Source organism: Notamacropus eugenii, chromosome 1 (genome assembly GCF_028372415.1).
Source record: "Notamacropus eugenii isolate mMacEug1 chromosome 1, mMacEug1.pri_v2, whole genome shotgun sequence".
In the NCBI taxonomy this organism is placed as follows: Eukaryota; Metazoa; Chordata; class Mammalia; order Diprotodontia; family Macropodidae; genus Notamacropus; species Notamacropus eugenii.
The window spans coordinates 214,080,206-214,107,921 of record NC_092872.1 but is presented as its reverse complement, the minus strand read 5'-3'; the positions used below and the strand labels follow the sequence as shown (position 1 = coordinate 214,107,921).

The 27,716-nt window shown below is 43.8% G+C and overlaps 1 protein-coding gene and 1 pseudogene across 1 annotated transcript; both read right to left on the bottom strand.

The window, feature by feature from the left end:
- Positions 1-1,482: 1,482 nt before the first annotated feature.
- On the bottom strand, positions 1,483-4,258 carry FRAT1 (FRAT regulator of WNT signaling pathway 1). The gene has a single exon (XM_072626584.1). It carries the CDS (start codon positions 4,112-4,114, stop codon positions 3,248-3,250), a length of 867 nt encoding a protein of 288 aa, XP_072482685.1. The 5' UTR covers positions 4,115-4,258; the 3' UTR covers positions 1,483-3,247.
- A 6,589-nt stretch (positions 4,259-10,847) lies between these two features.
- LOC140524598 (large ribosomal subunit protein eL8 pseudogene) lies at positions 10,848-11,704 on the bottom strand (annotated as a pseudogene).
- Positions 11,705-27,716: the final 16,012 nt, after the last annotated feature.

Sequence of the window (27,716 nt, the reverse complement as noted above, 5' to 3'; positions counted from 1 at the left end):
TCATCGCGATGTATTGAAGTATACATCGGGATGTATTTCTTTCCTTTCAGTGCCCAATTCAGGTATTTTGTTTTAGAAGTTAAGCCTTTATCATAAAATGACTTCTCTCCCTTAAAAGCTCTTTTCCTGAATTTCTTCTTTAAAACGCCATCACACAACACATTCTCCACAGTTTCACCTGCTTCTATGCTGTTCTTCCACTCTTCGAATGCAGACTAACATCCATCTTTGTACCCTCGTCACCTAGATGGCCCTTACTGTCTAGTGGACAGAACAAATGTCAGCTAGTCTGGAAATAAATGGGACAATTTGAGAGTCATATATTAGTGTAGCTAATCTAGGGAGGTGATAGACCTTCTGTATTTTTGCCAAGGTCAGTCAACATTCAAAACACTGAAATCAGTTTTGTTCACTGTACATTTCAATCTGAAGGGTGTTCCAAGAATGATCAGGATAGTGTGTTGGGGTGGGAAGAACTATGGGAATTTTATCATGTGAGCAAAGCTAGTTAGTAGCAAGAACTTGGCAGAAATATTTGATCCATTTCTTCAGTATTCCACCAGAGCCTATTTCTTTTGTGATAATTCTCACCATGATGACTGGTAGGGACTGAGGGAATGGGAACAATGTCTCTCACACACTTCTCCTTGCAGAACATATGGGTAGCTGTGGTTAGGGTGGGGCACTCCTAGCTAGACCCAGTTGTACATTCATACAAGGGTGTGGGGAATATTAAACTACAGAGCTGAGAAATCAAGACCTTGTTATCTTGTTTACCTTCTTAGGAACAGATCAAAATACTGTAATTTAAATTTGGTGGTGTTAGGACTATGTTTCCTGGCTGCCCACACTAGGTGGCCAAAACTTCAATTCCCCAGCAGATGCCTCTGAAGGTGCCTACTTTTAAAATGGCACAGAGTGCTTCAGAACATAAGCTTGACAGAGTACCTGTGCTTTGGTGTTTGGGGCCAAGAATATGAGAAATGAGATTAATGTGTCCTTTAACGTATTTCAAAATGGCTTACTCAATCTGAGCCTGGCACCCACACATTAACCATATCTGTCCCAGGTTAATGGTTAGAATGAAAAGACATATTGGAGGATGTTAATAACCAGAAAGGTGGGGGGAGGGGGGGAGGAAAACCCTCACCACCTCTGCCTCTTGGGTGGGGGAACAAAACCTGTCTCCAAAAGTGTCAGATGTCTATTACCAGTGTACTTAAAGTGCATGGTTGAAGCGGATTTGAATGATATTTCAGTCTCTTATTACTGTGTGTTGTTTTAATAAATGGGGGTAGGGAGTTCCTAGGATTTGATCTTAATATTGAGCTAGCCCTAAAAGTAGTTACAGGATGCATTTATCCCATCCTTTTACAGAATGCTGAGGAACACAGGCTGTCACACATAATCCATGCTGACGTGTTTTCATCCCCATGGAAATCTGCTGGTTAGGCTGCCTTTGGCACAAAGGAAGACAGAAAATAAAAAAACCAACTTTATTTAACATAGATACTTCAGTAAAGTTAGAATCCTGTAAATCAGGACCACCACAATTTCAGACACTCCGCTGCGAAGTGTATGTGTGTGAGGATATGTACAGGCACACATCCACATACATCAACAGCCACATCTGGATGATGACCAAGCCATTGAAATTTCAAATAACAACAAAGATTGGAGCCACTGTAAAGGAAAATGTTTGCCGATCTTCTACATAGAGGGCAACATTTTCAGAATACTGAATTCACTCAAAAAAGTGAGGGATGAGATGGAGAGAGGAGAAAACAAATCCCCTTTCATTCAGAGATGTTGCAGGAGATACCACAAAAAGCCTCAGAGACAAACACATTTAAATGGGCCTCTTTCCCTTGATGCCGGGACCCCTACTCAGAACCTGCTAAAGTATAAACAAGAAAGGAAGAACATCCTGGAAAGAAAGGAAACCTTAGTGACCTGCAGTATTATGACAGGTACTAAGGCATCTTCCTCCCTGGTCAAAAAAGGCCCAAGAAGGGTCAACACACAAGCCTGTGGACATGTGCACATGTTTACACACACATGCACACAGTTTTCCCTCCCAACCAGTAGAACAAAGTGTATGTCCCCAGGAGACTCTTAACAGTTTCAAAACACAGGACTCCCTTGGAGAAGGTGCTGAATATACAGTTACTCCCTTGCCCAGAAAGACACAGCACCATGTGTGGAAAACCAGAATCCTGCAAGGACCAATTTTCGAAAGCCCCTCTAGACAGGCAGACTGTGGAGCCAAGAATTCTTCCTTCCCCAGGAACAAATCCTTCCCCTTCTCATTCCCTACCATGACCTGGTGGGAGTATTCCTCAGTTAAGCCTTAGAAACATCAGGCTGTTGCAATGTAAGGGTAGAAGTAGGAGGTTGGCAGGTAATCACTTTAAGCCACCCCACCCAAGCTTTACTCAAGTTCCTTCTTCTCACATTTAATGAAGTTGATTGTGTTCTAGCAGTAGGAACCCACAACTCAGAACTAAATCTAGTCTGGAAAATGCTATCAAGTTTTCAGTCAGGTGAAGTCACTGCATTTCTTCTCCCTGCTCTCAAATCCTTCTCTCCATTCCCACTCCACCCTCTCCCCTCCCCCCGCAAAAAACATGAGTCAAAGAAAACTACCAGTAGTGAAAACAAACTGGGTCAAGTCAAAGCAGGTAACTGGAATAATTCTCTGTTCTGAGTTCATGGTTAGCTCAGTAGGATAGAACATGTGCGAAGGAGGCCAAGATGGAAGGTGCAACTCCTATTAAAAGGCCAGTTAATATTGCACAGAGGAAAAAACAACAACTCTGTTCCAAAGGCACCCGTAGAGGTGGCCAGTTAAGGAATCCTGAAAAAGGTGTGCTGTTGGTCACATGGCAACCAGGCTAAGGTGCTGTGGATGGCTCAGTGCAAGTCAGCACCACTCATGACAAGTGAAAAAGAGGATCTTCTACTGACGCTCTTAGGTCAGTAGTGCAGTCTGTCAATACACAGGATCTATTCATCCTAATTAGATCAGGGGTTCTAATTCTCGGCCCAACCCCCCACAAACCACCCAAGTCCACAGCCTCTACATCACCCTTCCCCACTCCAGAACCTCGAAAAAAGTTCCCCCATCTTTCCCCTTTGCCTTCGAACCCCCGTTCCCCACTCCAAGTTCATTCATGTCAAGTCTCCAGGCCTTAGGCTTTCGGGTTCTTCCCCTGCCTTCTTCTTGCCCTTGAACGCGCTGGGCTCACTAGCTGCTGGGGACCAAGATGCCATCTGCACGTCTGGGCACCAGCTGGCTCCGGAGGCCCTCGGGGTTGGAGCAGGCTGGTCGCCGAGGACTACAGTGAGCTAGAGTCCCTTCTGCCTCAGCCTCCCGAACAGCCAGGGGCCACGGTGGAGCGGGGCCGGGCGCTGGGGGCAAGGGGGCCCTAGCCCCAGGGTGCTGCCTAGGGCGCCGGGAATGCAGTCGCCGCACGGCCTCCTTGATGAGGTTCCCCGAGAGGACAAGCTGCTGCAGAAGCTGGTGGGGGTCGTCGTCTCCCGCACGGAGGCCCGGCGGCCCTCGGGACCGGTGCTGGGGCTGCTGCTGCTGCAGGCGCCGGGAGGCGGCGGCGCCCCGAAGCCAGGCGCGTCGGCACGGGCCCGGCAGCGGCTGCGGGAAGCCCCGCTTGCAGACGTGCGGGCCACAGGCGCCGCTCCGGCCCGGGGCCCCCCCCGCCACGCAGGGGCCCGGCGGCGCCCGCGCCGGGGGCTGCGACGCGGCGCCCCCCTCGCTCGCCCAGCACAGGGCGGCGCGGGCCCCGCTGCCCGCGCACTGCGGCGGCCCCGGAGGCTGCGGGGGCGCCGGGGCCGGCCCCGGAGGCAGCAGCAGCTGCAGGACCGGCGGCCCCCGGGGGGCGGCCCGGCTCCCGTGCGCCGCGTCCAGCTGCAGCGCCTCTCCGATCTGGGCCACCAGCCGGTCCACGTCCCCCGAGCCCCCGACGGTCACCGACTGCCGCAGCACCAGGAAGCTCTCCTCCTCCTCCCCCTCCCCCGCGGCGTCCTCCTCCTCCTCCTCCTCTCCGGCCGCCGCCGCCTCGTCGTCCTCGTCCTCCTCCTCCCTCCGGCACGGCATGGCCTCGCTCCGCAGCCCGGGCTCCGCAGCTCCGCCGCCGCCGCTGGGGCCGCTCCTCGCTCCCCGCTCCCGGCCCGGCCCCGGGGACGGCTCCCGAAGACCAGGCGCCGCGCTCTCGCCCCGAGCCGGCCGCGTGCGGGGCCCCGAGCGCTGCAGCCGCCGCCGCCGCCGCCGCCGCTCCGGGAACTGGAGCTCAGCCGGTTCAGTTCGATTTGTAAACAATGGGTGACGCGGGGCGTTCGGGCGCTACCACTGCCGCGGGGCGGGGGGGCGCGGGGAGGGTCGAGCGGGGCGGCCCGGAGAGGCCCGGGAGGGCGCGCGGCGGGAGCTGGGCCGGGCGCCGATGCGGGGCCGTGCGTGTGCTGCGCCCGCCTGGCCCGGGGCGATGGAGCCCTCGCGGGCGCGAACCTGGGCAGCTCCAGCGCAGACCCAGACACGCGCCGCCACCTCGTGCCCACTCAGCTTGGACTCGCCCGGCTCCTTCCCTCGGCCTCTCGTGGGGGTCGCGGGCTCAGGGGTGGGATGGCTGCCTCTGGGTTTGGGGTTTTTGCGTAAAGTGGAGGAGGGGAAATTCGGGGTGTTGGGCGGAGGAAGGGACGAGGCGGGAGAAGGAGGCCGGCAGAGCCGAGGGAAGGAAAGGGGGCAGCGTGGGGCCGGTGGTCACTGTGCCACCTGCTGTCCCCACGCCCCGGGGGACCAGACGGCGGGCATCTGGAGGCGAGCTTGGCCCCGGCCAGAGCGAGGGCAGGGTTCCTGCGGGCCGAGGGGCGGCGAGCAGGAGCGGGGAGGCGTGCGGGGGGCGGGGAGTCGGGCCTCAGTTATTCCTGCGGCGGTCAGCCCGCCCCGGGCTCCAGACCCGCGTCTGTCTGCTGAGAGGCTCCCTTGGAGGTCGTCGCCACGATCGGGGTGTGGAGCGATGAGAATGTCTGGGAGTAACCTGAGGACCGCGGGACCAAAGATGAAGGAGGGTCGGGAGAGACTTTTAGGAGGCGGAGAAGGTCGTTTCCCAGCATTTCAGCCCCCCACTATGTGGAAGGGTAAACTAAGGTCCAGAGAGCCCAAGTGACCTGTCAGGGGCTGCACGCAGGCCCCCCAGCTTCAAATCCAATGATCTTTTGGGGGGAGGGGTAAGATTACAGTTGGGTTGGATTTAGGATTTGAATTTGGAAAGAGCATTGGTCTTGGAATCAGGAAGATTCATCATCTTCCTTCGTTTAAATCTGGCCTCATGGGCACTTACTAGCTGTGTGACCCTGGGCAAGTCACTTAACCTTGTTTCCTCAGTTTCTTCATCTGTAAAATAAGCTAAAGAAGGAAATGGTAAATCACTCCAGGACCTTTGCCAAGAAAACTCAGCTGTATCATGCAGTTAGGGATAAAAGATAACGTCCCTTTTCTCCCCTATCCTGGTTCAGGTCTTCATCACTTCTAGTCTCCACTAATATAATAAGCTCCTTAATTGACATCCTTGCTTCGGATCTTTCCCCTCCACATCATTCCTTTCTCCATACAACTGCTAAATTGATATTGCCAAAATATGGGTCTGACCATGAGGATCAAAAATAAAATACTCATCTTGAAACAATAATGAAAGTCAGGAAATATGATGTTAAAAGAATTAGAAAAAGAAAGTCAACCAGTCAAGTCAGAAGTTACAGAACCATAGCTCAAAAAAATTAAAATAGAAAAAACTAAAAAAGAACAGACAATGACATCAGCCATATGTAGTCTATATGACAGGAGAGTTATAAGCGTAGAGCGATAAATGATAGATGAGCCAGAGAGTTACACAGAACAAATAGCAAATCCAGGAGGTGAAATAATTATTGACAGTTATGGAAATGGTACTACTAAGAATGAATAAATACATGACAGCATATGACCTAATCATAGAAAAGGGAAAGACAATCAGAGACTTAGAAAACACAAAACTATTCAAGATATTCAGACTAATTAGAACCCCAAGGAAGTCACACGTGCTATAATACGTGCATTAAATAAGCAGCGAGGCAAAAGAAATACCATTCTACTTCAAGGTCCAGCAAGCACAGGAAAGAGTCTCATTGCACAAAAAATACTGAGCTAGTTGATAGTGTTGGATGCTACAATCCATCCAATGTTAACTTTCCTTTCAGTGACTACTACAACAAAAACATAATTTGGATAGAAGAAGTTGGTAACCTGGGACAAGAAGTAAACCAATTTAAAGCCATAATGGCAGGACAGAGCATAAGACTAGATCAGAAAGGAAAAGGTAGTAAATCAATTGAACTAGATCCAGTCATAATGACATCAAATGAAGATATTACTTGTGTCAGAATTGAATGTGAAATTAGACCTGAGCACTCAGAGCCAATAAAACACATATGTGTTGACAGAAAGCTAACCAAAACTCTGGATGGTAGGTTTTGTATAATTGATTCAAAGGAAATTGCAAATATATTCAAAACTCTTAAAGATGAGGGCTTCTATCCAACTATAAGGTCATACATAGATCACTGGAATGATGTGCCTATGTGAACAGAAACTGAGAGGAGTCAGAAGAAGATATAAAAACAGACAACAAAGCAGAAGACTCCACAGAAACTAGGCTCATCGGCTGGGAATTCTTGAACAGGCATTGGCAGAAAAGAGTCAAATCAGCCTCTAATTCCACTGCACAACATACTGAAAAATCAGATGCCAGCTCATCAACCAATATATCAAGTGATCAAGGTCAAGAACAAGGAGAAATTACCTTCTCAGGGGAGACAACCTTTCATCTGGGACCTTGATTACTAGTGGCTTACATCAGAAATGGAACAGGACAATATGTAAATGCCAAACATCAACTGACCAAGACAAGGTAAGTCAAAGAACTCATATCATGCTACTTGCCAAGAGCATCAACCATCAACTAATATGTAACTCTGACTTACAGGATATACCCTGCCAGGGTACAAATACGTTGAACCTGGAATACTCTTGACCAGGAACAACCAACCAATCCAAGTGTTCAAGCTACCAAGGAACATGATGAGCACTATCATCTTATGCAACAATTGGGCAATAACCCTTCCTTCTACTTCAGCAAAGCTGATGCTAAATTTATCTAGCAGACAGAACACACAAAAGACTGGGGAGGCTAGATTGCAAACAAGGCATTTAAATTGAAGAAGGCAATAGCACCAGAACTGGCACCACCAAACAAAAAGCAAAAAACCAACTAACTGTAAGTAAAAAAAGACCAATTCCAAAACATGTTTTCATAAACTTAGCCAAAAAAAGAAGAGTATTTAGTTGGTCAGCAAAAGAAAATATGAGTGACTCACAAGACTCATCAGAAGTGGACTCATCCATGTTAACAGAAGAACCAGGCAAAAGAACCATGGGAGGAGATGGGGGGATGGGTTGGGAGGTCCACAGGAAATTATAATAACACAACTGAATGGAAATTTGAAGGGGAATGGGTTACAAATAACATGCAGTGCATCTAGACATATCATCCTAAAAGAGGCAGAAAATCAAGAATACATACTACAGATCTCAAAACCTAAAACAGTTGCAGGACAAACTGCCTATGATGGTTGGATTGACTACCAACATGCACAAATACTAGCATGGTGGTTCCTGTTAGATACAAATGCATGGGGAGTATGGATGAGTCCAGCAGACTTTGCACACATGGCTTGGATATGCAAAACCATAGAATTAATTGACCTAAAACAAGAAATATTCAACACTAGCATAAAGACAGTCATAGAAATAACAACAACTCCACCACAAACTCAGTACACCAATGACCTCACAGCAACCATGCTAATTGCAGAGGATTCCAATAACATATTTACTTTGTCTTGTGAGGGAACATTACTGAGCACATTAGGTTACAAACCTTGGCAAACGAACCAGTTAGAACAATTTGGCTACTTCTTTAACAGATTTAATGACTTTTATAACGCAACTGCCACAACAGGCTTTACAGGAAAAATGGAGATTCCTCATTATGGAAACATGTTTCTCACATTTGAAAACAGCATACCAATAGAAATGGTAAGAACAGAAGATAGTTGGTATTCAGTACAGTAGAAATTCAAAGCAGATGCAGTCAGTCTAAGAAGAAACATTCAATATAACAGAAAACTAGGCAAGGCACTAAGAATAACACCTAACTTTAATGAAGACTCACAAGCAGAAGTAGTAGAAGCCAAAAAAAATCTGAAGAATAAGAGCAGGTAGACCAGACACACTGTTCTCAGAAGCTGGTACTTACATAACAATCTATGACTATGTACATGGCACAAAAGACCTAGGTGACTCAGTAAATGCATCAGAAAAATCAGTGAAAAATGGTTGATGGATGCAAGGACAAGCATCAGACACTAGAAATTCTTGGTGGCAAAGTAGAGTTGGTGGCACAGCATCAACTGGACCAAGTGGCAATAACCCTACTTTAAAAGCAGGAAATGTGGTAGGAAATCCACAGATAAATACATACAGTAACTTCACTGCAATTGATAGCACGGGACCAGTATACCCACATGGGTGCTATATTTGATAAAGAAGGACATGATAAAGGACCTAACATGAAAACAACTGCTCTTTTCATGTGTGAAAATAATCCTCCAGGACAAATATTTCTCAGACTAACACCCCAATACACAAATACCTTTGATCAAAATGCTGATGAAAATAATAAAATAAGTACCTTTGCGTCATTCTATTGGAGAGGGAAATTAGGGCTAACTGGTAGATTAAGAGTGACATCTACATACATCTAGTACTCCTGTTTATGACATTACTAAATTTTAAAGGATGGATATGTAGTCATCAACATATTGACATATTGACTTTCCTATAATTCCTGGTTAACAAATACCATTCTATGCATACTAAACATTGTGTGTGTTGTGTGATTAATTCATTACATAAACCAACTAACCTATCATAGAAAAAAGTAAAAATAAAGTGTGATGTCATGTGACTAAAGTCTCAGACTCTTGCTTCGACTAACCAAGCAGTCAGCACTGCTTTGAAGGGGGTGAGTGAGCGGGTGGGTGGGGATGGCCATGTCTGGCCCATATATATCCCACCATAACCCTCATACCATATAACCAACCAGCTAACTCTAGATCCTTGGGTGTGGCCTTTTGACTGAGTCTAAGTTTTACAAAACAAAACCTTTCATTAAGGGGATTTGTTCGGTGAAGTTTGGATTCAAAGGGCCTACAAAGCTACATGTGGCCTTCTTTACGAAATGTTCCATCTTTCTTATTAGTGCCCATGTATACCTCCACCTTATTCACTTCCACCTCTTAATCCTTAACTGGGTGATGATGAGACCTAAAGTGCGACCAGTGCAGTGCCACAAAGAATCCTCTGTAATCTCTTTCTAACAAGTTATCTGCCCCCATCTCTGGGTGGAGAGCTCCAAAAGCTACTGCCTCTGACGCCAAGGCTGGTGCTCCTTCTGTACCCTGGGCCTGTGAATTAGAATCATTAACTTCAGTGGAAAGGAGGCAGAGCCAAGATTGCAGGGTACAGGCCGAGACCCAGCTAAACTCTCCTAACATTTCCCTCCAAACAACTTTAAAATAATACCTCAAGCCAAATTGTGGAGCAGCAGAGCCAACAAAAAGGTTAGAAGGAGACATTTTCCCAGCCCAACTACTTTAGAGCTGCAGCTTAGGAGAGGTCTACAGTACCACAGGTTGAGTTCATCCTTCGTTTTCAAAGAAGACCATGACATTAGAAAAATGATGACATGACTTGCACGTAACTTTGTTTTGAGTGAGAGAAGGCTGTGCAAAGTCACCAGCCTCACTTTCTCCTCCTGAGTCATCTGGATCCAGTGACCAGATATTCATCAGGATGACTGGAGATGGCCCTGGATGCAAGAGGAGATCTTGGCCTTTTTAGGCTAAGACCTTTTCAGGTACTCAGAGTGAGAGTGAGGTAACCCATTCAGTGAATAGACCTCTTTTAGAAGTAGATAGAGAATAGCTCCTTTAATGAGAAAAAGAATAAAATAACTAAATGAAGCTGGAAGGAAAAGAGAAAGAGTTACTATTGATAATCACTGACCCAGGAGGGTCCAGAAAACAGTCATTAAGTGGAGCTTGGGTAGGGACTTATTGTTCTCCAATCTGTGTGTTCGTTGTCCTTTGTTGCCGAAGAAGACCATGCCATCAGAGAAATGATGACATGACTTGCACTTGACTTTGTTTTGAGTGAAGGAGGGCTGTGCAAGTCACTGGCCTCACTTCTCCTCCAGAGCCATCTGAATCCAGTGACCAGATATTCATCAGGATGACTGGAGATGACCCAGGATGAGACAGTTGGAGTTAGGTGACTTGCTCACGGTCACACAGCTAGTGAGTGTCAAGTGTCTGAGGTGAGATCTGAATTCAGGTCTTCCTGATTCCTGCACTGGTGCTCTATCCACTGTACCACATAGCTGCCCTTGTCCAATCTATGGGCTTCAGAGTACCCCAGGTTTAAGATTTTAGGAAAGACAAGAATACAGAAGGAGCACTAGCCTAGGCTTCAGAGGCAGTAGCTTTTGGAGCTCTCCACCCAGACACAGGGGCAGATAACTTGTCAGAAAGAGATTATAGGGGATCCTTTGCTAGTATTGCATAGGTCACACTTTGGACCTCATCATCACCCAGAACTGTTACATCTCTGAAATAAATTCTGAAATCCCCCTGTTTTGCTTCTAATCCTCTGTAACTTGATAGAACTAATCTTTTTTTTTTTCATTTTGTTTAAATTTTTATTTTTATGTAGGGAAAAAGTCAAATATACATTTAACCCAATTTGGTTGCGAGTTTCTTAGCTTTTGCCTTTTCCAGCTTGGCAATATGAGCCACTGATTTTGGACCCAGAATGTTGCCACCCCAGTGATGACAGATCTCATCATATCTGTCATTGTAATTGGTTTTGATGGCTTCTACCAGCTTAACCAGAGCTCCCTTATCTTCAGGGTTAACCTGTGTGAAGGCAATGGTTGTGCGGGTCTTTCTGTGAACTAAGTGACCCAGTCTCACTTTGCCTTTGATAATACAGTAAGGAACCCCCATTTTCCAGCACAAGGCAGGTAGGAAGACCACTAGCTCAATGGGGTCCACGTCATGTGCAATCACTACCAACTGTGCTTTTTTGTTTTCTACCAGGGTAGTAACAGTGTTAACACCTGCTCTGAGGACTGGTGGTCTCTCAGTGGGGACGTCTCCTTTGCCTGCAGCCTTTTTGTTCAGCTGAAGCCAGCAGCCTTTGCTTCTTGTCTTGCTTTGTCTCTGGTCTATACTTGTGAGCCAGTTTAAGCAGCTGAGTAGCTGTCTGATGATCCAAAGCTTGGGTAAATTGGTTAATTGCCAGTGGGACTTTCAAACGCTTATAAAGGATAGACCTTTGACGCTGCAGTCTGATGTACCGAGGCCATTTGACAAATCGAGTAAGGTCTCTTTTGGGCTGGATATCCTGACCAATGCCAAAGTTCTTGGGTTGCTTCTCAAACAAAGGACTGACCTCTTTCTTGGCCTCCTGCTTCTTTACCACAGCAGGGGCTGGAGCCACCTTCTTCCCCTTGGCCTTCTTTCCTTTTGGCATCTTGGCCAGCTGAACAAGAAAGTAGAACTAATCTTTACCTTCACTACAAACTCTGGTTCTCCAGTCCTTTCTTAATCTCTCAGTAATTGTCCTTTTCTGGCCTTACTTTCTTTCCTTCACAATTGTCTTGACCTTAGAGTTAATAACAAAAACAAGGACAAAAACAACAACAACAAATTGTTTTCCAATCCTGCATCCCTAATCTTCTTGAAAAGCACATCAATGAAAAGTATTTATTAAGCACCTGGATACCAATACAAAAACGAGGCAGTCCCAGACTGCAGGAAGCTTACATTCCAGTTGGGAAAGACAATGCATTTCAGAGAGTGGTGACTAGGAAGGGGTGTTTTGCTTTGGGAAGTAACCAGTGATAGAGCCATGGGACCCTTCAGTCTTTTGTCACTCTCTTTCACAAAGCCACAATAGTCTTCATTTGATTATTGTTTCTAGAGTAAGAGGTAGAAATTGATCAGGGAGAGAGTTGTGGTAATGAAGCAGCAAGGTGGATGGCAAGGATCTGGTGGGTGTGAGTGGTCAGATGGAATGTGAAACATCTTCAATCCTGGGTCATACTTGTGCTCCTAAATTGCTGATAGAAGTCATAAAATCATGCAGACAGTTTGTTCCAAAGTCACGTTATCCAACCTCAACTGGGCCCTTACTATTCTACATCTCTGGTTGACGCCACAGAATCACAGAATTTTGGTCATCGGTGGTCATCTAGTCTGGGGAAAGAACTTTTCTTAAAAACCTATAAAGCGGGTGACATCCACCCCTTCTTGGGACAGCCTGAGACACTCAGCATTTTTAGACAGCTTAATTCTTAGAAAGTTTTTCCTGAAGTCAAACCTAAACTTTCTTTTTTGTAACTTCTGCCTATTGTTTCTAGTTCTGCCCTTTGGGGCCAGAGACTAAGTCCAATTCCTCCTTCATATGACAGCTCTTCGTATACTTAAAGACAGTTCTCATATTCTGCCTTGAATCTTCTCTGGGTTAAATGTACCCAGTCTCTTCAAGTAATCCTCACATGACATTGACTTAAGACCTTTCATCATCCTGGTTGCTCTCCTTTGTACACTCTCAAGTTTATCAATATCTCCTGTAAACTGCAACACTCAAAGCTGAACTCAATGCTCCAGATAAAGTCTGATAAGGGCAGAGTGCAGTGATATTATTATTTCCCATATTCCTGGAAGCTACGTCTCTTACTGCAGCCCAAGATTGCATTAGCTTTTCTTGGCTACCACTGCACACTGCTGACTTACATTCAATCAACAAGCATTTATTATGTAGCTACCATGTGCCGAGCACTGTGCCAAGTTTTGTGGATCCAAAGATAAAAGAGAAGTCCCTGTCTTCAAAGAGCTTCCATTTAAATGGAGGAGTCAACCTACAGATTATATACAAAGTAGTTTTGGGAGGGGGTGCACTAGCAACTGAGAGGAACAGGAAATGTTTCATGTAGAAAGTCGTGCTTGAGCTGAGTCTTGAAACCAGGAATTCCAGGGGCTGTAAAACAGACATGGGAGATAGCCCATGAAAAAGCACAGAGATCAGAGTATCCTCTGCATGGAACAGTGAGTTGGCCAGGATGACTGGATCTCTCAAGGAGGGAAGTAAAATGTGAGAAGACTAGAAAAATAGGAAGGGACCAGGTTGTGAAGAGGTTTAAATATCAAACCCAGGAGTTTCCGTTTGATCCTACAAGCCATAGGAAGCCACTGGAATTTGTTCAGCAAGGATGGAGTGAGTGATATCAACACACTAGCGTTTTAGGAAAATAACTTTGATGACTCTGTGGAAGATGGATTGAAGTGGGGAAAAGCTTAAGGCAAGGAGACCAAAGAGGCTAACTCAATAATCCAATTGTTCAGACATTTTGAGTCACGTTTGGCTCTTTGTGACCCTATTTGGGGTTTTCTTGGCAAAGATACTGAAGTGATTTGGCATTTCCTTCTCCAGCTCATTTTACAGATAAGGAAACTGAGGCAAACAGGGTTAAGTGACTTGCCCAGGGACACATAACTAATAAGTGTCTGAGGCCAGATTTGAACTCATAAAGATAAGTCTTCCTGACTCCAGGCCTAGTGCTGTAGCCAAGTGATAAAGGTTTTGACCTAGGATAGTGGCTGTGTGAGTGGAGAGAAGGAATACGAAGTACAAAATACAAAGGAGACTGATGTGAAAAAAAACGTAGACACAGAATAAGATTTGCCAACTGATCTGATAATGTGGAATGGGTGAGAGTGAGGAGATGACACTGAATTTGTGAATGCATCCTACAGGTTTCTGCCTCTTTGCCTTTGATCACATGGTTCCATATGCTTTGAATTACCCTCTGTGCCCCTAACCCTTCCTGTTGAAAACCTATTCAACTTTTAAGGCCCAACTCAAATACTCTGTCACCACAGAGACATCTTTTCCTACTACCGCTTGGCTGGATATGTTTTTTCTCAGATCTCTCAGAACATTTTGTTTCTATCTCATACTCTTAGATTTGTTCCCTATCATCTAGACCTGGAGCTATATTTTAACATTGACTCTGGTTCAGTCTTAAAGACTTATTTAATAATTAATAGCATCCTGGGTTTGTGCTCTCACCCAGAATCTCTGAGAAAATCAGAACCTGACTCATTTCTGTCTCTCCTTTAGAGACAAATTCATTTTCTCTCCTGGAAACAAACAAGTTTCTGACAAGCATTTAACCATAAGCTATTTTATTTAGAACAGCAGTGAACTGAGAAGGGGCTAGTATACCAGCCCCTTTAGTAAGAGAACAGAATAGGAACCTTATGGTCCCTTCTCATGCTTCTTTCCAGTCAGGAAGCAGTCTCCTTTGGAGAGGGGCAAGCAAGATTCCAGAGATATTTATCCATGGTTACCTATTAGACATTACATGTGGATATATGTACCTTATGTGGACAGCATAAACCATACACTTGAATAAGAACATAGCATACTTATCAAATTGGAGCTAGTACAAAGCTAAAAGGGATAATTAATATGTTAGATGACAGAATCAGGGTTCAAGAAAATCTCAAAAGTCTAAAATAGTGGTCTGTATCTAGTAAGATGAAATCAAATAGGGATAAATGCAAAATCTCAAAATCATTTAAGTTAGAAAGTTAAATTTCACAGGTACAAGATCGGAAAGGTATATGTCTAGATAGCAGTACATTTGTAAAATGTCTTAGTGACCATGTAATTACTAAATAGTAATTGTTTCTCTTTTACCAAACTGGGGGGTGGGGGTGGGGAATATACTAACTTCAAGAATTTGAAGAGCTCTTGTTGTGGAAGAGAGATTAGAGTTTGTGTATGCCCAGAGGACAGAACTAGAAGTGAGAATGATGGAGGTGTCAATGGGCTCAATGGAACGAAAACCTTTCTATCATTAAAGCTATCCCCAAATGGAATGGGCCATTTCAGAATGCAATGCGGGTCTCTTCATTAGAGGCCTTTAAGCAAAGACTAAATGACCAACTACTTGTTCAGGAGTTTGTAGAAGTATCCTTTTTTCAGGTAGGGGTTGGGTTAGGTTGGATCCAGCTCTATGATTCTATGGTTTTTGAACCTCAACTTCAAAACATGACTTAAACATTTATTAGTTACATGACCTTGGGCAAATGCCCTCCTCGCAGTCACCTCTGAAGCTACTTTTTTTCTTTCTTTTCTTTGCTGTTTTGGCCAAAATCGAATCTCCTTATTTTAACTCAAATTTCTATTCCTTGATATGAAAAACTTAAAGTTCACATTACATGAAGATCAATTGAAAGCCCTGGATATGTTTAGCCCAGATAAGAGAAGATTTGGCTCTTTATAGCTGTCTTCAAGTATTTGAAAAGTTGTCACATGGAAATGGGAAGTGACTTATTCTGTTTGGTCCCAGAAGACAGAACTAGGAGTAATGTCTTGAAATTACAAAGAAATAAATTTAGGTTTGGGGTACATGACCAGGAAAAACTTACAGACAAATAGAATTATCTAAATCAAGAAAAGGCTGCCTTGAGAGGTAGTAGATTCTCCCCAACCAAAAACTAGACAACTACTTGTGTATATGGTAGAAGGAATTCTTATTCAGGGACAGGTTGGACTAGATGGCATCTGAGCTCCCTTCCAATTATTCTATGAAGTTAATTAATTAACTTCTCTGAGCCTCAGTTTTAACATCAGTGAAGCAGGATCTATAAAATCAATACTACCTCCTCTTATGGTTGCTGTAGGGAAATTTTTTCACAAAGTGCTATAGAAATGTGGTCATAATTGTAATGGTTTCATGTTTGTTCATCTTGAGCTGATGTACTACAGAACTGAAAGGAACCTTGGAGATCACCCATTACCCAGATAAGGAAACTGAGAACTAGAGGCAAAGTGTCTTGCCCAAGTTTACACAAGTCACAAGAGGCAAAAGTGGGATTTGAACCTTTGACTCCAAATCCAACGCTCTTTCCACTTTTTCTTCACTGTAAAAACCTCAAATAGGCTGGTAAAGAGTTAGATTTGACTGAAATGACTAAACAACCACAACTCCCCAAACAGATTGTGAAGTGCTTAAAGGCAAATTATTAGGTCCTCACTATTCTCCAAGGAAACTGAGAGAATTCTGGAGGGTGGAGTGTTTGTTGAGATAATTGCCTTGAAAAGAAGTCCAAAGCTCCCAAATCAATCCATTGAGATAGAATCAGTGGCAAATTCACCATAGGCACAGATGAAAGAAAACTGTTAAAGGCTCACTTCTCCCAGGAAAGGTGCTTACTATTAGCTGCTAGTGAGTCAGTGGTGAGCAGTAGTTTACTAGGTTCTCCTAGAGATGAAGAGGATCTGAGGTAAGTGTATTAAATATTAAAGGACTTCAATTTATATAATAGAGCCATTCCTGAAACTGTGAGGGGCAAAGTAGGATTTTTGAGAACATCTGATTCTGCCATTACATTCAAGGAAACCAGGGAATCACAGTTTTCAGCATGTTGTTGGAAAGCACTTAGCCAAGCATACCACATAGACTCCAGCTTCTAGAAGAGGAAGCAGGGAAAAGGGTGTCAAAACACTTGTCTTTAACGAGGATAATAATGGCTTGCATTCCCATAACATTTTATGGTTATAAAGTACTTTCTATTATATGATCACCAAAATAAGGTTTCATTTGATCTTCACAACAATCTTGGGAGGTGGGCAAGGGAACTATTATTATCTCCGTTTTATAGATAAGGAAATAGAGGCTTAGGAGAGGATAAATGACTTGTCTATGGCCACATAGCTAGAGACAGTGGGAGAAAAGATCTAGGGCTCAGGTATTCCAGCTTCTTTCTTACATATCAGGTTGCTTTTCTTTTGCTGGGTATTTTGCATTCTTGTTCAGATGGCAAAGGATTGGAGCCAGTTGACTGCAGTCTAGTGCCACTGTCACAAGTTGAATGACCTGCAACAAGTCACTAAATGTCTCTTTTCTTCTATTTCCTTGTCCCCAGGTGCCAAAGGGGCTAATAAGTGTCCTTCTTACCTCAGAATATTTTTTGTGAGGAAAACATGAAATACAACGTATGTGAAGAATACACTTTATGTTTCTCCCTAGAAACTATGATATAGTCTGTTAAAATACATTTTTATTTTTATTTTATTTTTTTAAAATTTATTTATTTATTTATTTAACTTTTAACATTCATTTTCACAGAATTTTTGGGCTCCAAATTTTCTCCCCCCTTGTCCCCTCTCCCCACCCCAAAACACCGAGCATTCCAGTTGCCCCCATCACCACTCAGCTCTCTCCTCCATCATTCCTCTCTGCCCTTGTCTCCATCCTCTCCTCTGTCCTGTTGGGCCAAATAACTTTCTATACCTCTTTACCTGTATTTCTTATTTCCTAGGGGCAAGAACAGTACTCGACAGTTGTTCCTAAAACTTTGAGTTCCAACTTCTTTTCCTCCCTCCCTCCCCACCCCCTCCCTTTGGAAGGCAAGCAATTCAATGTAGGCCAAATCTGTGTAGTTTTGCAAATGACTTCCATAATAGTCATGTTGTATAAGACTAACTATATTTCCCTCCATCTTATCATGCCCCCAATTACTTCTATTCTCTCTTTTGATCCTGTCCCTCCCCGTGAGTGTCGACCTCAAATTGCACCCTCCTCCCCATGCCCTCCCGTCCATCGTCCCCCCCACCCTGCTTATCCCCTTATCCCCCACTTTCCTGTATTGTAAGATAGGTTTTCATACCAAAATGAGTGTGCATTTTATTCCTTCCTTTAGTGGAATGTGATGAGAGTAAACTTCATGTTTTTCTCTCACCTCCCCTCTTTTTCCTCAAACTAAAAAAATCTTTTGCTTGCCTCTTTTATGAGAGATAATTTGCCCCATTCCATTTCTCCCTTTCTCCTCCCATATATTTCTCTCTCACTGCTTGATTTCATTTTTTTTAAAGATATGATCCCATCCTATTCAATTCACTCTGTGCACTCTGTCTCTATGTGTGTGCGCGTGTGCGTGTGCATGTGTGTGTGTGTAATCCTACCCAGTACCCAGATACTGAATAGTTTCAAGAGTTACTAATATTGTCTTTCCATGTAGGGATGTAAACAGTTCAACTTTTATAAGTCCCTTATGACTTCTCTTTGCTGTTTACCTTTTCATGCTTCTCTTCATTCTTGTGTTTGAAAGTCAAATTTTCTTTTTAGCTCTGGCCTTTTCATCAAGAATGCTTGAAAGTCCTCTGTTTCATTGAAAGACCAATTTTCCCCCTGAAGTATTTTACTCAGTTTTGCTGGGTAGGTAATTCTTGGTTTTAGTCCTAGTTCCTTTGACTTCTGGAATATCCTATTCCATGCCCTTAGATCCCTTAATGTGGAAGCTGCTAGATCTTGTGTTATCCTGATTGTATTTCCACAATACTTGAATTGTTTCTTTCTAGCTGCTTGCAATATTTTCTCCTTGACCTGGGAACTCTGGAATTTGGCCACAACATTCCTAGGAGTTTCTCTTTTTGGATCTTTTTCAGGTGGTGATCGGTGGATTCTTTGAATATTTATTTTGCCCTCTGGTTCTAGAATCTCAGGGCAGTTTTCCTTGATAATTTCATGAAAGATGATGTCTAGGCTCTTTAAAATACATTTTTAAAATGTTCTGGTGGATGGGGAGGAAGAAAAAAAGTTTCTTTAAAAGTAGCCTAAAGCAACTGCCCACATTTTTGAACATTGTCCATGCCAGACTCCAGTGTCTAACTTCGTGCCTGGCATATGGTATGTACTTAATAAATGTTTGTTTACTGATTGATTGACTTTGTTTTGCTTGGCTCTACATGTTTGTAGCAGGAATTTTGTTTTTTCTTATTTTCTTATCGGGGAAGGTAGAGGTGGGGAGGAAAGAGTGAGGACTTGAAAGTAAAATAAAATTGAATTTAAAAAATACATACAAGCATAAACAAAATGTAAAATTAACCTAAAGCAGTGATTTTTAAACTCTTTGTGATTATGATATTTGATCATGTTCCACGGTATATGTACATTTACTTATGTATAAATTACACAAATGTACTGATACATCAATAATGTATACTATAATATTTATTCACCCTTTAACAAGGATGAGATGAAGATGATGTTTGATCTTAGAATATCATCTCTGGAGGTTGCTGAGCAGGGTAGTGACGTGGTAACACCTGCACTTTAATAAAATCACTGTGGCAGTTGTGTAGATTATGGATTGGAAAGGAGAGGGCCTTGAGACATGGAAAGCAATTAGGAGGTGACTTCAATAGTCTGGGAAAGAGGAGTCAGGTCCCTCTCAGCCTAGAGTGGTAGTTGGGTGAGTAGAAAGGAGGGAATATGTGTGAGAAGTGTGGAGGTACCAATACATTTAGCAACTTTGGGCGTTTAGTCATATCAGATACATGGATCAAATGAGAATGATGAGTGGAAGATGGAATTTAGGTTGTGAATCTGGGTGAGTAGAAGGATGGTGGTACCCTAAGGAATCTGGAAGACAGGTGGAGTTGGGGTTGGGAAGAAAGACAATGTAATGAGATGGTACGATCTGCTGAAACCCATCCATGACTTCTCTTATTCTGTGATTCTCTGTTGTTCAAAAGCATGGAAGCAAAGCTCTTCTTACTTGCTGGTCTCTGTCATGTGGTGATCTGGGAGAGTCACTGGATAACAAAGGGGCTGAAGTGTACGTTTTCCCAGTGGCACCTACACATTGGCTGCTGTCAGTGTCCTGTAAGAGTATGGTGGAGCCAACTTGGGAGAGCAGATTGTAAAATGTTCAGGGTGGGCATTTATACCTCAGAAATCAGCAAATGCTATGGATCAGGGCTTCATTTACTGTTTTGTTGATTGTCTAGATTTAAGAAAGGGATGGAGAAATATTAATAATGCAGATCAAACTTAAAAACATACCTGGCTGTTTCTACCCCTTCTTCCCCCTACCCCACCATTGGAGTCTGTTAAACTTTTACCAGCATATCTTTGCTTCTAACAGTTAGGTTGCAACTACCCTGAGGGGGTTGCCTACACTTGGCTCAGAACAGGGGAAGCAGGGTCAGGGTAATATTGATGGATAAAAGTAGGTGTTGTTGTTTTGTAGACCAGCTCCATAATTGGTAACCCATGGAGAGAATAGGATTCAACCCATCTTCCCATCCTTGGATTGATCATTACCCACACCATGGGTTCGGGCCATGGACTCTCCCTTTCCCTGACCCTCCACTCCCCAACCCCCACCACCAGGGAGTCCCAACTCCCAGTTTGGAGACTGCTGGCCTAAAGGCCTTTCATTTTAGCTCCCTAACTGCTTTGTGTGCACTTGAGCTCTACAAGAAAGCCACGTTTCTCTTCACTTTTTAGCATTTTCTTCTCGTCAGCATCAGATCCCCGCACAGCTGCAGTGGGTTCCCCAGAGATTTCAGCTTCTGTAATTGAGGAGGACACTAGCATCCATAGTGGAAATGGGGACCACTCAGAAATACAGAGACAGAAAAAAATTACAAGAAGAGGGTGGAGGAGGTGACTGTGACAGAAGGAACTACCATTTGTCTTGAAGAGCCAAAGACAGCTTTCCCAGTTCCAGAGGTAATTAATCTTATCATATTAAAGTCTTAACATGAAGCAAATATCAAACCTTTCCCAAGAGCTATAGCCTCTTTCCAGGTACCTTCACAACCATCCAAGAAGTCCCTGAACTTCAAAACAAATCCATCTCTGTTGCATTGTCTTTAGAAATAGCAAATATGGAATTTTTTCCCTTCTGATTAGGCACACCATAAAAGGCAGCTGTCAGAGGTCATTCTCTGTCTGTGCTCTGACTGTTGTTATGTTCCTCTGTCATTTTCAAAGAAGACCATGACAGCAGGGAAATGATGACATGACTTGCACTTGACTTTGTTTTGAGTGAAGGAGGGCTGTGCAGGTCACCAGCCTCACTTCTCCTCCAGAGCCATCTGAATCCAGTGACCAGATATTCATCACGATGACTAGAGATGACCCAGGATGCCCTGTGCTCTGACAGAACTTTTAAAAAGGGTCAGTCATAAGGCTTTGGATCTTTATTACTCTAACTTTGGGCATGAGTCTGCTTCACATCAAGAAAAAATTCAAGCAGACAAAGCCGTGTGGGTTCTTAAGGCTGAAGGGCTTTCCCAATGCTAGACTGTTGAGGTGGTGATCCCTCACACCCACAATCTCCTGGCAATAGGTCAGAAGTTGAGTGGCAGCCTCTTTGTTAGTGATGCCATGTGTTGAGGTCATGAAGGGAGACTGCATGAGCTGGATGGGATGAGTCTTTCTCTCCTTTCTCTGTGGTTTCTAAGACTGAGAATGCTGATGGTATTCCTTTACATGTAAAGCAGTTGATTAGGGGAATTTCCCAAATCAGTTTGCTGAGTGGGACAGGAAATGAGGTTTTGGGACATCTGAAGGGTATCTCCCCATTAAGAATGTATCCACTGGTACCTTGCTAAGAGAAAAGGGACTATATCCTGATTGGGTTTCAGGGAATGGGGCTACCACCAAGATACGTGTGGTTGGTTATTGGAGAAACTACTCCTTTTCACTGACCTGACAAATCTGTCTTACCCTTCCCTCCTCTTCTCTGTGTTCAGAGGACACCTCTAATGCAGAAGCAGGGACAGCAGGTCTGGGGCTACAAGAAGCCTTTGCAGTCTCCTCTATCCAAGACTGCTTATTGACTACCTGGGGCTGAAGCACATGTTAGTCACATATAGTTTCCTGAGCATGTCAGAGAATGGAGATGCAAAAGAAGCTTTTTTCAAGCCCAAAGGACAGCAGCAGCCAGTAGAGTGGTAGAGGAGCAAGAGTTTGATAGGAAGAATTGGCTTCTTCAGATGGGGACGCACACAGGCACAGCAGTTTTGTTACTCTTGTATTGAATTTAATATACAATGAAAAAGCAAACTGTGTAATGAAAAACAGCCTCTCCTGTTCTTTGAATATTGGAAAGGTCATATTTGTCAAGTTCATAATAAAAGCAATTTTTAAAAAAAGTCAGAAGAATCCATGACAGAATCAGATTAATAATAATAATACCTAGCATCTATAAAAGGTTTTATAGTTTGCAAAATACTTTAGAAATATTATTTCCTTATCCTTACAACAACCTTGGAAGGTAGGTGCTATTATTAGCCTCATTTTATAGATGAGGGAACGGATGGAGACAGAGTTAAAGTGACTTTCCCAGGATCATAGTTAGTGTCTGGGGCTCAATTTGAACTCATGTCTTCCTGATTCTAGGTCCAGTGGACTATCCATTGAATCATCTGGCTGTCTCATAAATTCATATTTGTCTATAAGGTCTGACAGTAGAGTTTATGGACTATATTTCTGGACTCTAACATTTTGTGTTGAAGATGGAAAATCTTGATTTCCTAGGAAGCATAATTCTAGAATCTAGTCTTCTAGCCCAAAGAGTTAGATTTCTTGGGTGGTACCAGTCAGCCTTGGGGATTTCTACAACAAACAGCAACCCTTAGATCAAATTCTGAATAGTGTGTCTATTGGAGAAAGAACTTCCATATGTTTCTGGCCATAGAAGCAGCAAGGAGATTTAAAGTCATGGCAGGCATACAACATGGTGGGTGTAAGAGATAGGAACCTTATTGCCTTCCCACTCCTCTCTATTACACATAACATAGGCCTAATGGGAAGAGGGTTACCTCTCCAGCAGGCCCTGAAGTGTGGTTTATGGGAGACCAAACCACAGGGGCACTATGTGTGTAGGACCCTGTTAGAGAGCTAAGGATTCACCAAATTATTATAGTGTTGCCTGTTAGCCATCCCTAATTCATTTCCCTTCTTAACTCTTTGAAATGAAACTTCTCTCTCCAAAGTCACTAATAATCTCTTGATTGCCAAATCTAACGGCCTTTTCTCAGTCCTCATCCTTCTTGACGTCTCTGAAGATTTTGACACCATAGGCCATATATTTCTTCCTAGGTTTTTGTGACATGGCTGTCTCTTGGTTCTTCTCCTATTTATGTGACTGCTCCTTCTCCTTTGCTGGATCTTAGCTCAGGTCACGCCTACTAACTGGGAATTCCCCAGTGCTCTGTCCTGTGCTCTCTTCTTTTCCTTATTTCACTGGGTGATTACATCAGTTCCCATGGATTCACTTATCATCTCTGTGTAGATGAATCTCAGATCTACTTGTTTAACCCAAACCTCTCTCCAGACCTTTAGTCATATATCTTCAACTGCCTATTAGACATCTCAAACTGGATGTCCCAAAGACAAATTTAGCTCAACATGTCTAAAACTGAAATTACCTTTCCCCTCAAAGTTTCCATTCTTCTGAACTTTCCCAGTATTATTCACCTAGCTAGGCTCACAATCTAGGTGTCATTTGCTTTTGCAACTTTTCTCATATAGTCCCCCTTCTTTCCTCTGACACTAACTACTACATCTTAGGTTAGGGACTCATCACTTCATGACTTGACTATCAGAATAGTTCCAAGTCTCTCCCCTCTCCAATCTGTTATCTACTCTGTGGACAAATTACTCTTTCTAAATAAATTGAAGGTCTGATCATATCATCCTCCCTCTTAATCCTCCCTACCCACTAAAACCAGTGACTTCCCATTATTTCCAGGATCAAATTAAAAAAAAAAATCCAGAAAACAAAAACAATTTTTTTTGCTTTTAAAGCTCTTTGTAACCTCTTCCCTTTCTACCTTTCCAGTTATCTTATATCTTACTCCTCTCCTCCTAGCCTGTGATCCAGGGACTCTTGGACTCCCAGCTGTTCTGACACATTAACACTGTCATCTCCCAACTCTGACTGGTTCCACTACTCTGTCATACCTGGAACACTGTTCCCTCCTCATCTGGCCTCTGCTTCTCTGGCTTCCTTCAGTCTCAGCTGCAACCTTCTGCAAAAAGCCTTTCCCTTCTCTCTGAGATGACTCAGTTTATCCTAGACCTATCTTGCATGTTGTCTCGCCCATTAGAATGTGAATTTCTGGGGAGCAGGGACTGTTTTTTTTTGTTGTTTTTTGTTGGCTTTCTTTGTAACCCCAGGGTTTAGCACAATGTCTGCTCATAGTAGGTGCCTAATAAATGCTGGTTGTCTGACTGCTGTCAACACCAATTTTGTTTCCTCCTGAGGGAAACTTCTTTGAATACTTTATGATGGACTCCTGTGAGTTCTCTGAAAGCTCCTGGGCTTGTCTGAGTCCTTAAGCAGCTATATGGCTCAGTCAGTAGAACATCATACTTGGAATCAGGAAGCCTCTTTATGAGTTCAAATCCAGTCTTAGATACTTATTAACTATATGATCCTGAGCAAGTCACTTAATCCTGTTTGTTTCAGTTTCCTCATCTGTAAGGAGAAGGAAATGGCGAACCACTCCATACCATATCTTTGCCAAGAAAGCCCAAAATGGGGTCACAAAGACTAGGACATGACCAAAATCACTCAACAACAAATGAGTCTTTAAGTCTTTTGCATTTTATGTTGGGTGAATAAAGGCTAATACCCAATGTGGATTTGGTTACCTTGAGTTTTTGTATAGGAACTGGGTACCCCAGTTCCCCACAAATATGGGCATTGGGAGTAAACTCTAGGTGGAGGTAACATCTCCTGAGCTCAGACCTGAACTGCATGAGCCCCAAGCTTGAGGGGTCCTGGGACATAGGTTCCAAATGGAAAAGACCTCTGGGAGCTTTTGTTCTTGTTCTCTGAAGAGGGGCTAGAAAAGAAAGAGGGTGTGGAATGGAAACAGCTTCTACCCGAAGAGGCTTGAGGCTCCTTAGGCCACTTGTTGACTTTTACTTTAAATTTCCTATTAGTAAATTCCTTACTCATTAGTAAATGATGAGTGACACCTTTGGGGCCATGCTGAGAAGGAAAGTAGATCCAGTAGAGGTTAGGATGGGGATAGGAGCTATTCTTATGTTAAGATTTTTAGAGAATTCATGCCTCTGAATTGGAATTCAGATTTGGAATTCAGAGTGTATACGGGCTGGGGAGCATGAAGAGATACAATTTATACAAGTTTTGAAAGCTTGTACAGGCTTAGCACCCTTTAGCATACACTCTAAACTTAGGGGACCAATCCTGTGTGTATGTTAACAGCCCCTAAGTGGTACCATGAATAGAACATCAGGAAGACCTGAGTTCAAATCCTATTTCAGGCACTAGCTTGTGTGAAACTGGCCGAGTTGTTTAGCCTCTGTCTCAGTTTCCTCACCTGTAAAGTAGGGATAATAACAACACCTATCTCCCAGGATTATTGTAAGGGTCAAAATGAGATAATACAAACTGCAAAGTGCTACATAAATGACAGCTACATATTACAAAAACAACCCTGAAAAGCAGCTGAACTGAGATCAATTATGATGACCTGTCCTGGTTTGGGAGAACAGATGAAGAAACGCTTCCCTCCTCTTGACAAAGAGGTGGGAGATTGTAGGTATAGAATGCTCAAGATGGAGTTGTTTTGTCACTCTGTTCTGCAGAACTATTTTCTTTTGCTACAAGGGAGAGGTGTATCAGGAAATGAATGTGGTATAAAAGGATGAAAGTCATCAGTAAAGTAAGAAATGAAAAGCAGACTAAGGGAGTAGTCAATAAGTACATTTAACTTAAGGTATTTAGTCTGGGAAGGAGAAGAAAAGTTTAGTCTGAATTTCTGAGGCAAGCCGTGGAGCTTTCTGGGGGTCCAAACTTAAGAGCATCACAATTTTTACCCAGACTTGGGGGAAAGAGAGAAAAAAGATTTCCATTAAAGAGGCAGTGAGGTGGCTCAAAGGATAGAGTGGTAGGCCTGACTTCAAACGTGGTGGCCTCAAACACTTACTAGCTGTGTGATCCTGGAAAAGTCACCTAACTTCTGTTTGCCTTAATCCACTGGAGAAGGAAATGGCAAACCATGCTAGGATATTTGCCATGAAAACCCCATGGTCCACCAGGTCATGAAGAGTCAGATATGACTGAATAACAACAATTCAATCCACAAATTTAAGAAAGAAGCTTCTGGTTCTCTGTGCTCTGCACATTATCACTAAGCCCCTCTAACTGAAGGTAGCTTCTTAATGTGTTCCCCTCATCTCTCTGCTTTCTACCTGGATATAAAAATTTCCCTTACCCTTCCTCTCTCTCTAGTTCTGAAATTTCATGGAATTCTCCATCTCCAGTTGCAGTCTTCAGACTGGGTGATATTTCCTGTCTTGTACTGGTATAAGAAGGGGTAGCTGGGAGGTAGGAGGAAGAAAATGCTTTACCATCATTCATACCACATTTGCCTGGTGATGTCCAGAAAAGGGGTGTTACACTTGACAATGAAGTCCTATACATGCTTTAGGACAGACTTGTTTTGAAACAAGTAAAATATTATTTAATTTTGCTTACACATTGAAAACTCAAGACAGTGGATTGAGGTAAGGAGGAAGCTCCCTCCACCCTTTAATATCTCCTTTCTAAGGAGAATAAGTGGGGAGGGGGAGAGAGTTGCAGTATCTCTCTATACACCCTCCTCCCTCCTCTGGCACTGACCCCATCCAGGTGCCAGGATGCGCCCTCATCCCCTCACATCTGGGTTACTGCAATAACCTGCTTGTTCTCCCTGGTCTCCCCCCCCCCCCCCATCCATCTTTCTTTCACTCCACTAGAGAAGTGTTCTTCCTAAAGCGAAGGTCTGACCATGTCACCACCCTCCCCCCCTTTAATAAATTATCTGTGGGAGCAAACAGAAAAGTCTCCGTCTGGCTGTTAAAGCCCCTCATTCTAACCCGGCCCCTTCCAGTCTTCTTGCAGCTTTCTCTCCTCCAGGTACCCTACGTTGGCCCTGTCTGCCCTCCACGCCCCCAGCGCTCTCCTTTCTCACACCCCTCAGTGACTTCTTTCCGAGATCCTCTCCAATTTGTCCCGATTATCTGAGTGTCAGCTCCACCCTTTGGCCTTTCTTTGTATTCTCAACACCCAGCAGAGCGCCTGGCACATAGGCTTGGCACCTTTTCGGGATGCTTCCTGTGCCCTCTCTGTTTCCTTATCTGCACATTTTCCAATGACATTCAGCAACTTTTATGAAGTCCCTACTGTGTGCCAGGCACCGTGCTGCCTCTACGGAAAGGGTGCGTGTGGAAGATGATCTACACGTCCCTCTGTCCGTCTGGTCACTTATCGTACTTGAGTTCTGTGAGGGCTGGTCACGTGTCATTTTCTTCTCTGACTCCCCAGAGTCGTGCACATAGTAGGTGCCTAATAGGTGCTGAACGACAAAACGCCAGGGGAAGGAATTCGTACTAATTTGGGTGGCACAAGAGAAGTGGGAGAGAAACCCAAATAGGATTATTGCTTCAGCAAACGTTATCCACCTTCGTGGGCATTTCCGGCTTCAAGTTCAAGGCGGGCGCCAGGAGCGCTTAGAGCCCAGGCAGGTTTAGACCTGAGCCCCACGTTAGCGCGGGGCGGTTGGTGATTTGAATAGACCAATGGGAAGGGCGGCTCAGGAGCGGCCCACCCTCAGCCAATCCCCTGCAAGAGGCTCGAGACTATGAGCCAATAAGGAG